This window comes from Dendrobates tinctorius, unplaced genomic scaffold, assembly GCF_039654945.1.
Source record: "Dendrobates tinctorius isolate UK_male_01 unplaced genomic scaffold, ASM3965494v1 ptg000250l, whole genome shotgun sequence".
Taxonomy (NCBI): Eukaryota; Metazoa; Chordata; class Amphibia; order Anura; family Dendrobatidae; genus Dendrobates; species Dendrobates tinctorius.
This window is the reverse complement of record NW_027361917.1, coordinates 24,574,573-24,588,259: the sequence shown is the minus strand read 5'-3', so window position 1 is coordinate 24,588,259 and position 13,687 is coordinate 24,574,573. Positions and strand designations below refer to the sequence as shown.

At 41.9% G+C, this 13,687-nt stretch overlaps 1 protein-coding gene across 2 annotated transcripts in view; it reads right to left on the bottom strand.

Moving 5' to 3' along the window:
* Positions 1 to 13,687, bottom strand: part of FEZ2 (fasciculation and elongation protein zeta 2) — a 96,806-nt gene that overhangs the window by 10,753 nt on the left and 72,366 nt on the right. Inside the window, exons 4-8 of one of the 2 annotated variants that reach the window (XM_073557525.1) lie at positions 11,258 to 11,402; positions 9,121 to 9,389; positions 7,386 to 7,466; positions 1,343 to 1,418; positions 264 to 329 (exon numbers count right to left, since the gene is read on the bottom strand). In XM_073557525.1, coding sequence (XP_073413626.1) covers positions 264 to 329; positions 1,343 to 1,418; positions 7,386 to 7,466; positions 9,121 to 9,389; positions 11,258 to 11,402 — 637 coding nt within the window. The remainder of the gene's footprint in view (positions 1 to 263; positions 330 to 1,342; positions 1,419 to 7,385; positions 7,467 to 9,120; positions 9,390 to 11,257; positions 11,403 to 13,687) is intronic. The other variant, XM_073557526.1, reaches the window with a different exon arrangement.

Below are 13,687 nucleotides of genomic sequence, written 5' to 3'. Positions count from 1 at the left end.
AGCGGAGACTCAAACCTTGCTGTTACTGGAAGACTGCAAACATAACATTCTGTCCTTGGCAGATTCTGTTACTTGCATCAGGAAAAGATTTTTTTTTTTCTTTCAACCTGTGACACTGACACTACTTTCCATAGTGAAGGGAGGAGAGAGAGAACAATAAATGCTTGGCTTGTCATTTATCATTTTTCATAAATCTATACTATTGCTTGCTGTAAGCCAAGAATGTTATTCCATTCTGCATGCATTACAATTATGGGTATTACCTTTCAAAATGTAATCTGTTAGCAATGTTGGTACTTTCTCGCTGTCCTCTTTCATTGCATGGAGAACTGGAAAGAAATAAAATGGAAATCAATATTATACCACCATAAAAGGAAATCCATTCTAAATATTCCCATTTAAATAGTTCTCTACCATGTTGTCATACACATTTAGAGCTCCAGCGGAGGTTGAAATCATCAATCTCCGTTCAAAAAGAAAAAAAAAAAAAAAACAAGAAACGAGTTACTATAGAGCGGTCTTTCCCAACACAAAATGTTTTCAGCATTTCCTTAGTATTGCACGAGTGAGAGAACCTGGGGCAGTCCATTTTCTCCTGATACCCTTGTGAAAATAAAAAAAATTTGGTTCCAAAGAAAACTTTTTGTGAAAAGTCAAATGTTCATTTTTTACTTCCACATTGCTTTAGTTCTTGCGAAGCACCTGAAGGGTTAATAATCCTCTTGAATGTGGTTTTGAGCACCTTGAGGAGTGCAATTTTTAGAAAGGTGCCACTTTTGGGTATTTTCTGTTATATTGACTCTGCGCACGCATGGCCTCAGGATGACGGCCGCCGCCACCAAGAAACCTGTAACTAACCCGGCTCTGCTGCTCGCCTTCGACACCGGGCCGCGGCGTCACCCACCTGAGGAAGGGACCCTGCTCAGGTGCACGCCGTACCGCCCCTCTGCCGCCGCCACACCACTGCCGCAATCCCCCATGGACACCAGGCCGCTGTGTCGCCCACCTTAGCCCACACCGAACATCAGCACTGCCGACACCATACCGGAACAATCCTGAGGAAGGGTCCATGCCTCCTGTGACCCTGCTGTACCACCGCCAGCCCTCAGATAAGATAGCTTGAATTTGGACAATAAGACGGACCCCCATCTTATAAAAATCTTTTTTTCTGCTATTGTCACCCCAAAATTTGGGGTGCGTCTTATAGTCCGAAAAATACGGTAGATGAGCCCTAATCTATTTGGGACTTTAAGGAGCTAACTACGTTCTGATACACCACTAGGGCATCAAAAAATTTCATTTGTGATTTTCACTTACAGGAACTGCATTGGTTCACACTTACTTTTTGTAAGAATTTGGAGGTCTTCAACAGAAGGAGGGACATTTCTCTTTTCGTAAGGAATAACAGTTGTTAAATACTGTAAATGGAAAACAAAACCTTTTACAAAAGCATTGTGCAAGTCCAGTTTAAATAACTTTATACATTTTGCAGACTAGTCAATGTTTCAAGATTAAAGCTAAGTGCACCCGTTACGGAATTGCCGCGGAAATTTCAGCGGGGTAATTCCATTCCGCGGGAAATATGCGAGAAAACCGCATTTTAATTCCCACCTATTTCCCGTGGAAAAACTAGCGATTTGCAAGGGTAATTAGCTTGCAGAATACTAGCGTTTTTCAAGCGATCTGTAGCATCGCTTGGAAAACTGATTGACAGGTTGGTCACACTTCGTCAAACACAGAGTTTGACGAGTGTGACCAACTTTTTACTATTGAGGCTGCCTATGCAGCAATAAAAAAAAATAAAAAATGGTGTTTTTCTCACCTTCGAGACCGCGACGTCAAAGGCAATGCATCACTGGGAACGCGACCTGCCGGGAGCATTGCAGGCCTGGTGACGCTGCGAGGGACATCGGAAGGTGACAATATGACGATTTTTTTTTATTTTAATTATATTTTTTACAGGGATATGGTATGTTCTGCTTACTTTTTGCATGGTGGGCAAAAACAATGCATTCCTATGTGTGCGGTTTTTCCCGCGATTCCGCACAAAGAATGAGCATGCTGCGTATTTTTCCGCGATGCAATTCTGCCGCGGAAAAATCCGCAGCATTAGCACAGCATGTGCAGAATCACATAGGAATGCATGGGATGCTTGTTTTTTGCATTTTTGCGGCAAAATCGCGTTTAAAATCGCTGCGAAAAAGCAAAACAAAAACGCTACGTGTGAACACAGCCTAACAGTCATTTTAATTCATAAATCAATAGTACACATGAAAAGTAGTAACTTTGTAATATATCTTATCAGAGAGATATACTTCTTTTTCCACAATGACTGATCATCAATACACAAAATTTTCGATTTATGGGTAAAATGTGTATTCAGTGAAGACAGATTTTTACATCACTGAGAAAGAAGATGGAAGCCGTCACTGAAAAGAAACCCTGCTATGTAGTGGGTAGGAAGAGGAGCATGAGGCAGAGCTCCTCAATCCACCTCCACTGCCTTCTCTAAAAAGAATCAGTAGAATTTGTCATCTCCTATCTCAGTAATGTAACAATCTGTCTTCACTGAATACAGCTTTTACCTGCGAAATGAGAATGAAAGTTCAGTCTTGGAGAAAGAAGGAGATTTCTGTGATAAGATACACACATGGTCAAAATTGTTGGTACCTCTCGATTAAGGACAGAAAAACCCCACAAAGGTCACAGAAATAACTTGAATCTGACAAAAGTAATAAAGCAAAAATCTATGAAAATGAACAAATTCAGACATTGCTTTTCAACCATGCTTCTACAGGAAAAAAAAAAAAATAAATAAAACTCATGAAATAAGCCAGGACAGAAATGATGGTACCCTTAACTTAATATTATGTTACGATTCCTGTAACTGTCAATGAGTCTTCTGCACCTCTCGACAGGCATTTTGGCCCACTCCTCAAGAGCAAACTGCTCCAGTTGTCTCGTGTTTGAAGGTTGCCTTTTCCAGACGGCATGTTTCAGCTCTTTCCAAAGATGCTCAATAGGATTTAGGTCAGGGCTCATAGAAGGCCACTTCAGAATAGTCCAATGTTTTCCTCTTAACCATTCTGGGTGTTTTTATCTGTGTATTTTGGGTCATCATTCCTGTTGCAAGACCCATGACCTGTGACTGAGACCAAGCTTTCTGACACTGGGTAGCAAAATTTCTCTCTACAATCCCTTGATAGTCTTGACATTTCATTGTACCCTGAACGGATTCTAGCCAGATGCAGCAAAGCAGCCCCAGCACATAAGTGAGCCTCCTCCATGTTTCACAGTAGGGACAGTGTTCTTTTCTTGATATGCTTCATTTTTCCATCTGTGAACATAGAGCTGATGTGTCTGGCCTAAAAGTTCCATTTTTGTCTCATCTGTCCGTAGGACATTCTCCCAGAAGCTTTGTGGCTTGTCAACAAGTAGTTTGGAAAATTCCAGTCTGGCTTTATGATTTTTTTTTCCAACAATGGTATCCTCCTTGGTCATCGCCCATGAAGTCCACTTTGGCTCATACGACGGATGGTGCGATCTGACACTGATGTTCCTTGAGTTTGAAGTTCACCTTTAATCTGTTTAGAAGTTTTTCTGGGCCCTTTTGCTATCATTCGTATTATCTGTCTCTTTGATTTCTCATCAAATTTACTCCTGCGGCCACGTCCAGGGAGGTTAGCTACAGTCCCATTGAGCTTAAATTTCTGAATAATATGTGCAACTGTAGTCACAGGAACATCAAAGCTGCTTGGAGATGGTCTTACAACTTTTATCTTTAACATGTTTGTCTATAATTTTCTTTCTAATTTCCTGAGAAAACTCTTTCCTTCGCTTCCTCTGGCCCATGTTGAGTGTGATACACACCATGTCACCAAACAGCACAGTGAGTATCTGTAGCCCTCTATACAGGCCACTCACTGATTCCAAGATTGTAGACACCTGGGATGCTAATTAGTGGACACACCATGATTTAACACGTCCCTTTTGTCACATTTTCAGGGGTATCATCATTTCTGTCCAGGTCTATTTCATGAGTTGTTTTTTTTTTTGTTTTTTTTTTTAATTCTGTGGAAGCACGGCTGAAAAGCAATGTCTGACTTTCATTTGTTCAGTATCATAGATTTTTTTATTATTACTTTTGTCAGATTCAAGTTATTTCTGTGACCATTGTGGGTTTTTCTGTCATTAAATGAGGGGTACCAAAAATTTTGACCAAGTGTGTATATTACAAAGTTTTTTATTTTTGTGTACTATTGATTTATGAAATGACAATGAGAACAACGGTTACTTTTTATAGTAACATCACAGAAAATGCACAACCCAGCACTCCCACCCTTAACACACTGCCTTTTTTTATTTTTTTTTATTCTGCCTCATATTACAATTAGAGATGTATAAGAGAACTGTGTCCCATTAGCGATGTCACCCCATCTATTCTTCACAATTCTGTCTGGCTGCAAGACAATCGGCTGCAGTAGGAGCCTCCCGGATGTAGAAAATCCTTGGCACTAACAAAGCAAGATTATCTCCTGTTCCTTTTGTCTTTCATTTCTAAGCTCTATGTGTCTGTCTGTTGATTCATGCTTAAACCACATGAATCAGATTGCCGATTGAAGCCGGGCATGTTTTTCTCTGAAATGATCCGGTGTGTATCTAGCTGCAGAATTGTGAACAGACAAAGCGCACATTGCGTGTTGTGAGGACTCTCCGGTGTCGGGAACGGGTGGTCATGTGACTACAAGTATGTGCTTTGCGGACTTCCGGCTACATTATGACTAGACATGTCCGGCCTCGCGCAATACACTTGCATTGAGCAAGGCTGCGCACAGCTAGGCGGCACGAGACCGCATGTATGCAAATCACATCCTTACGGTCACACATCTGAACTGGCACCGGTGCAGTGATGCGCTCGCTGTGAGGATTCAAAAGTCTGCAATTACATAGAGCGACTACGGCCTTTTATTTAAAGGGGTCTGGCCTAAGGGTACAAGCAGAGGCAATATCCTCAACATGTAACACAGAATCTTTCCTTTATAATCAAGATTCAGAAAGTGAAGATAGGAGTCTAAATCGTCAATAGATAAACATACATCGCTGTTGTGTAGCCTTTCGAGTAGAGAGAAAAAAAAAAAAGGTGCGTGCAACGCTTGTCCTACAGATGTACCGGGGACACCGAAGGAACCAGATGGTCATGTCTACCTGGTAATTGGCACTTGATCTGGCTGATCAGCATTAATGATGTCATACTGTACTGGGAAATGCTTATCTTACAAATCTAACTAGTGAATCCATAGAATGTGTTATCTCCAATTAGTCTTGAAATAACTTCAGGAAACATTGTGAAAAGAAAATTTATTTTACTGTTATGTGGCCATATGTAATAAAAGGGAAGACAAGAAATTCTGTACTAAACATGAAAAGGGGTGGGGGAGGGGGGAGAGGCTAAAATAAACAGCCAAATATGAAAAACCCATCCATCTTCTCTTTTGTGTCGGCTTTGGGATCTAGCCAGGGCCGGACTGGCCATCTGGCAAATGCCAGAAGGGCCTGTCTTGTCATGGGCTGCCTTGTCTGCTACGTTAACAAAATTGGTGTTCTCAAAATACCCATACTGTTAAGAGTTGTGATGGAGCACAAAGTTGCTGACTATCACTTACCCCAGCAGGCCACGGATATCATTAGACATATTGGTCTTGTAGAAAACCATCATTTGCTCCATCCAGGGTAATATTAGTAATATATCCCATCTGGTTCATAAGGACGGGGACAACATGGGCCTGTGTGATTTCAAATGCCAGGGCTGAATTTCAGCCCCAGTCCGTACCTGGCTCTGGCTACATGAAGTCAGAGGCCTTAGGTCTCATTCACATATCTGTGAAATATGGTCAGTGTACAGACTGGAAAAAAAAAAAAAAGACACCTTTCCCTGTGACTCGAGACCACGTACCACAGATGTCTGAATTTGGCTCTGAAACCAGCTGACGTGCCCATAGTATAGCAACCCTTTACAAGCGGCTATTTTATCTTCTAGTAGATTAACCTTTCAGAAGCAGCCAAGTCCTCCTCTTGCAGATTAACCCTTTTTAAGCAGCTGTGTACTCTATCTGTGCTGCATAACATGCAGAGATATCTTATACATCAGTAGACAATAAATTTCATTATCATAGCTGGAGGTAAGGAAAAACGTTACAAGATTTACATTTTGCTAATTCACAGCATATCACGGGATGCATTGATGAAATCATACACCAAGTTTGCGTTTCCCCTTGGTTGAATTTGAGAAAAAAAAAAGAAATATGTGAATTGATTCTCCCACTGTATTATATGGGCCAGGAAATCAAAAAGAAAGCGAACCTGACAAATAGATTTGTTCGTCCTGAATTCTGCCATATCTGGTGACAACACTCCATTTATTATTCAGATGCTGCATAGAATCAGCTCCCAGTTTCTCCCAGACTAGAGAAGCAGATTTTGTGCTTACTCTAGTAAAATAAATCATGCTTTCCTGTAATAGGGAAATACTCTCTTTTGCCACTTATGTGTTTGAGAAAAGTTTTCTATTTTATGTTGCTATGTTTGGAGTTTTTCCCAGAAGTGAAAGGTCGTTTCTAAATGGTTTGTCTACTTTAGACATTTTTTTTTTCAAAGCTGGATTCATGGACTAGCTGCAGGTCTTCTGTCCCAAACTTGACAACCTCATATATTACCTTTGACGCTGTTGAGTATGGGTTGAAAGAATGGTGACCGGGACTGAGTCTTCGGACCGTTTACACACGGATGTGCGAATGCAACGCAAAAAGGTCTAAAAGGAAGCCCCGCTGCTGGACTCCTAAGTGATCAGCAATAACCTTTTTTAAAGATACTTGTAGATTGTATTCTCCTCACAAACGCTTTATGAAAAAGGTTCCCTACAGAAGAAAATCAGTGTTGAAAGGGATTTTTTTTTTTTTTTCCCAAACAGGCATGCTTTGTATAAATATTGCCAGAGTCAATCACTGGACTCAGGGGTCATGCCTATATAGTCACATGAAAAACCTGCAGTGGTCACACCCTTTGGGTCAGGTCATCACCTCTGCAAATGCATCAGCAGAAAAGCAGTCCTGAAGCTGCAGCAGGTAAGGATTATTGTGTCATTTTAAAGTAGATGAAGCAAAATAAATAAATAAATAAATACATAAATAACCCCAGCAAACCTCTTTACCTACCAGGCCAAACGCAGACTGACCCAACGACTAAACAGACTGGCAGTGTTTTTTTCCTATGCCTAGTAAAACCCTCTAATCACTAGGAGCAAAGTACTGAACACCGACACATAACATAAAAATTCAAGTTATTAAGAAAGGGAAAACAGGAGGAGAGGAGAAAGAAAAACCCAGCACCTGTTTTTCTCCACCCGAGCTCCCAAAAGTCTGGCGAAAGCTATTCTGTATGACGTTTGACAAGCCTTCCATGCTGAAACGCTAAAGGAGAACAGAAGCACAGCAAGCAGTAAAGGAAGAAAGATAAAGAAGAGGTTAGTAAGCTATAAGAGGTAATGCGAGACTAGACAAGACCACCAGTACACACAAAGATCAAGAATATCATGGACAAAGGAGGAGAGGCCAATGTTACCACCTAAAAAGTATTTGATTACATTTAGATATTATTAGGACTCCTAAAAATGAACTGTGTGTGGTCTGATTTGGCTTTTAACATTATGACTGCACAGATTCTGGCATTGTGGCCCGATCCTACCCGTGTCCTCTTATCTTTGCCTTGGGTCATTTCAGTTCACAGCAGGACACCACTCAGCCAGAAGTGATGTGTCCATTTCCCAAAGCCAAATACACAAGCGAGGTTAATTAGATATTCATATAGGCTTAAAGATCTATCTAGCTGAACTCAAACCATGCACGAGTATAGGAGAAGGGTGGAAATTGTTCGGAGGAGCGGTTTAATCCTTTAAGGATGGACGATTTTTCGTTTTTGCATTACCTTTTTACAAGCGCCATCATTTTGGTTTGCTTTTGTTTTGTGGGAAAAGTTATAGGTTTTAATGACATTCATTTTACCATATGACATACTGTTTAATCCTTCTTGGGGGACTTGAACCTCTGATTGTCCACATATGCTTATTCTATATACTGCAATACTTTGGTATTGCAGTACATAGTGAAAATCTTGACTGGGTTTCCCAGTAGTACCAAGATGACATTGATGAGGTCCTTCATCAGGTCCCCAGCAGCCATGGTAACTCATTAGGGACAAATGGGAGCTGGTGCGTGCAAGCGCCAGGAACCATGCCATTTATTGCCACTGTCAGTGATGGATTGCAGCATTTAAATGATTAACAGCAGCAATTGGAGCTTAGCTATGGCCGCTGCTATTAGACACCGATTTTGGCTATTTAATACAGCCGGAATGAACTGCATGTGAAAAGAGTTTAACTTTATCCCACATTGACACCCCCGCAATCATGTACATGATAATGTGTTAAGGTGTTAATAGAATAACGAACTACAATGATGAGCTATAATATAAAATACATTTAGAACAAAACATATAGGGTGAGAGACAACATTAAAAATATGAATAGCAACAATAGCGGAGCACAAAACTAAAGTGGTATGTTGACATCATAAAAGGAAGATTATATTATTAAAGATTATTATCCCGCTCTTTATCTTACCGCTCTAACATTAAACAGACCAATCTAATGTATGAATTCCTTTGGTAATGTGACTTCCAAAAGTCTATGGGGTTGAAGAGATTATTCTGGCACACAAGTTGAATCACAAATGTGGATTGAACCTAGCCTATGATACTCCTCCTGCAGCTACACGAAGGCAGAGTTGGCAGGCCTTATTACCATTCGGTTACTGGGAGCCTGTAATGACTTTCCGAGGCTGGACGCAAAGCTGAGGTTTCATACCATCATGACTCCTTTATGCGATGAGGTCAACTAGCTGGACGATCAGTCAGAAAAAATGTGGTCTTAGGATCTCAAGTAACTAAAACTACTTGAACGGCAAATACGTAGAAAAAAAAAAAAACACTTAAGCCTGAAGTCTTGGCTTTGAGTTGACATTTTGATCCTATTCCTTGGGTTCTCACCCTTGCAGACATTATTCTTACCGTTCCAGGGAGATGACCCTTCTCCGGTTTGCCATTCTGTGTGCTGTTACTTTTCAGCTTTCGCTTCTTCTTCACGTTCTCCTTGTGTTCTTTCTGTTTGTTCTGCACTTCAATGAGTACAGAGATAAAGCTGTTCTTCACTTCTTTCTCAAACTCCAGCTCATCCCGTAAAGCCAGCTGCTGCACCAGCTCCTCCGAGTAATCCTTAATGGCCATCTCAATTTCCTCCAAAAGATCATTTAACTCAGTGACAGACATCTGCTTCACTTCTGTAGAAAAGAGAAAAAAAGACAGCAATCAGAGCAAACATTTCACACTAGACTGATGGGATACTATTCAGAACAAGATTCACAAGTAAGATAAATTATTACTATTCCATAAAACCAATGCCTTACCTTACAATTTACTCTACTACTCTAACTGTATATATAGCAAAATGCCAATAATTATCACTCTGAGATCACATTTTCTGGTAGATTTAACACTAAACCAATGGCTCATGCACAAATCACAGCAACACGCATGGGGTCCTGTACAGTAGTGTGTGGAGCTTGCATGGATACCCCCCCAATGATCGCTTCTGATACCACACTGATCGCCCCAACCACAGGGCAGAAGAACTCCGCTCCTGCAGGAGCATGCACAAAGCAGTGTATGGGTCCAACAGACAAGATACTGGTCGGGATTGCTGTGCATATGGACTTACAGGCGATGAATGCTTTTAACTAATGAGCAGAGAGCTTCTGCGCGGTAGTTTGAAGGATTGAGGGGGGGGGGGGGGGGGAGAGAGACTCAAAACCCAAATGTCACCGAGCTACAGGGAGTTTTGCTATATGGAAAAAAAAAAAAAAAAAATAGATTAAATTTTATACGTTAATAAAACTATTCATTGCTCTCCCTACATCAGAAGTGTTACTTGACGCTTCTGAGCCTTAAAGAGGTTTTTGAAAAATAAACTATGCCTTACTTACCCTTCTCCGGTCCAGAGCAGAGTCTCCAGCACTTATCCTGGTATCAGTTATTGTCTGCAGTGCTGATGTCAACTCAGAGAAGCTGTGCTCACTTACTGGCTTTAGTGATGTTATCGAAACATCAGCACTGCAGACAATAAGACTCACGGGAGCAGTGGTGGAGGCTCAGCATTCAGAGAATTGGTAGATTAACAGCAGAGGAAAAAAAAGACAGTGATTTTATCAAAATGACAGCAAGCAGCCCAGTAAGTGACATTACTGGAATTAGGGTTTCAGCCCCTTAATCATTCTGGTCTCCGATTACATAGCAAAAACCTGGCGACAGATTCCCTCTAATAACTGTGAACCAGCGCCTGATACCCATGATGCCCATAACATGTCGCATAATACAGTAGATCCCTCCAATTTCCATCTGTATCTGCATTCTCATCTCCCTCAGTATTTGGCGAATACTGACATGTTTCCACCACATCCAAGTCTAGTGTTTGATCGCTTGGAGCAGTGAGCAGTTTGAAGTCCTATTTATTCGAGTCTGGTTGTTTCTCTCACTGTCAGAAGCAGGAGGACTGTACACGGCCACATATCCAGACACTTTCCATTCAAGGACGGAGAAGCCGCTTGGTGGCTAATCTTTAAAAAAAAAAAAAAAAAAAAAAAAAACGAGGTATTTTGAAGCCTATCCACTCTGCGCTGTGAGATCTGACGAATCTTGGTCTTCTCATGACCTCACAGGAGGGAGTCGGGGGAACACTCGGAAAACAAATCTGCTGATCTAAACAACATGTGGTCTGTGAGGTTGATTCACAGCCAAAAAAAAGTTTTATATAATGAAAAAAAAAAAAAAAAAATCCTAGCAGGACTTGGGTCAAGAATTACATAGAGCATCTATTATGTAACAAATACTAATACATTATGCAATGACTAAACAAAATGTTACATTTTTACACGGTGCGACCCGTCGAGACCTGCAGTTTCCTACTCTTTGACAGGTATGTACATCACACTGCAGAAGTGATCTGATCCGTTCCCATACCGGATTAACATTCTACTAGAAGCCTGATCCACAGGGACACCAGACCGCACCGTCCTTCACGAGTGATGAACACATCCTCTGGCTGATAAGGAAGCAATAATTACTATGTTCCTTGATACATCGATCTACTTACTATCTTCATAGCTATTACTGGAGGAAGACTTCTTGAGCGTCTGGATCTCTTGTGAAAGCATCGAGAGGCGATCTGACTGAGACGGAGTGTCATCCTCTTCTGGATCAGGCGACTCCTGCATCATTTCCTCAATTTCTTCGATAACCTGCCAGGAAAACAGAGATCACAGCTAATAAATTTGGAGTGAGTTTATAAAGGTTCCTAAAGTCTTTAGACCTGTGTTACATGATAAGGACGACGTATCACACATCCAACACACAGAGCAATGCCTTAGGTATTGCTTGAGAAAGCGATGGATGATTCCAAGGGGTACCAAGATGGCGTGATAAGGGCCTTCAGGAGGTCCTGGCTGCTATGGCAGCAATACATCAGCACCACACCACAGTGCTGGAACGAAAAACCCACTGGATTGCAACACTTCAATGACCCAGTCAAGAGAAAGGTCATTTTTTCTGATCATAGCTTGCCTATGAAACCTGAAATATTTCAATTTGGGCAGAGGCTTTTTTTAGATTCATAATTCCTGTCTTTTCAGGAAGAGTTTTCAACTGGCCCATTATCAGCAAAGACATGATTACAATGGCAGGCAACACCTCTATATATGCAGCTGATAAAGGATCCACAAACCGTAATTGACGATGTCACAGATGATCCTGCCGCCCCCTTCCTACAGTGATCTTTGCACCTGCTCATTAGGTGTTTCTTTACAAAAGATGGGGTCGTGGTCTGACCCTTGTGGCTAAAGGGCATGCATTTGGTGAAACACAAAGTAAGGCTATCATGAAGACATGGGGGTGAGGATACGGGGTGGGGGGTGCGTCAGTGGGTGCTTTGTCCCCGCATGGACCTGGGATCAGCGCACCGAACACCCGCCCTCCTTTCTCCATGGGCGTAATACTACAGACCGCACAAGGGGAAGGTAAAGTGCCGAAAGAAGTGGAGTGCCAATGCTGGAGGTAGTCAGCCCTGGAAGCCTCAAAGTGGCAGCGGCTCTAATCCTGGCGAACCAGAGGAAGGGTGAGACTCTAATGTGCACCATCTTGGGTAATTGCTGGGACTGTTCTATATGTTATTGTTTGTTGGTGGTTCAATAAATTTTTGCCACCCTGTTTTACCCTCACCCAGTGTTGTCTGAGTAGCGTCATGCCCACATTAAAAAGGACAGCGGGCGTTCAGTGGGATGAGCTCTGGTCCATACGGTCTCAAACCAGCAGACAAGAGCAACCACTGATCCTCATGTCTTCACAGCTATGTTCACACACAACGTTATTTTCGGCTTGCGAAACATGGACTTCAAAATACAGATTACATATGCGATTTGTCCACAGTACAGAAGAACACCACAAAAAAAAACAAAACACGGTTTTTACTTCTGCAGTCTCCCATTGGTGTCTATGGGTGATACAACACTGAAAAACTGCTAAAAGAATTGACAAACTGACATAGGTGATTTAAGTGTTTTCTTGCACTATCACCTCTGTGGCTTTTTTTTTTTTTTTTTTTCAGCCCTGGAGTGGCGCTTTAAACCAAAGGTCCCTCCCTGCCCCGACGCCTATACTCACCCTCTGGTGTCTTCACCTTTTTTTCGGTGGCGCTCCTGTACTGTGGTGCCATCTTGTGAGCGCCGCTTCTGACTAGCCAGAATTTACAGTGGGTACGGAAAGTATTCAGACCCCTTCACATTTTTCACTCTTTGATTCAGTGCAGCCAGTTGGTAAATTCATAAAAGTTCATTTTTATTGGGATGATTTAGCGAATCCTGCTTTGAGCAGGGGGTTGGACCAGATGGCCCAGGAGGTCCCTTCCAACTCTACGATTCTATGATTCTATTTTTTTTCTCAATGTACACTCTGCACCCCATCTTGACTGAAAAAAAAAAAAAAGTTGAAATATCACATGGTCATACGTATTCAGACCCTTTGCTCAGTATTGAGTAGAAGCACCCTTTTGAGCTAGTACAGCCATGAGTCTTCTTGGGAATGATGCAACAAGTTTTTCACACCTGGATTTGGTGATCCTCTGCCATGCTTCCTTGCAGATCCTCTCCAGTTCCGTCAGGTTGGATGGTGAACGTTGGTGGACAGCCATTTTCAGGTCTCTCCAGACATGCTCAATTGGGTTTAGGTCAGGGCTCTGGCTGGGCCAGTCAAGAATGGTCAGAGTTGTTCTGAAGGCACTCCTTTGCTCTTTTAGCTGTGTGCTTGGGGTCACTGTCTTGTTGGAAGGTGAACCTTTGGCCAAGTCCAAGGTCCAGAGCACTCTGGAAGAGGTTTTGATCAATGATATCTCTGCAATTGAAGGAAACATGACTGCGGCCAAAATCAGTCGTCCTGTCCCTGCAGCTGAAAAACACCCCCATAGCATGATGCTGCCATCACCATGCTTCCCTGGTTTTCTCCACACATACCGCTTAGAATTATCACTAAAAAA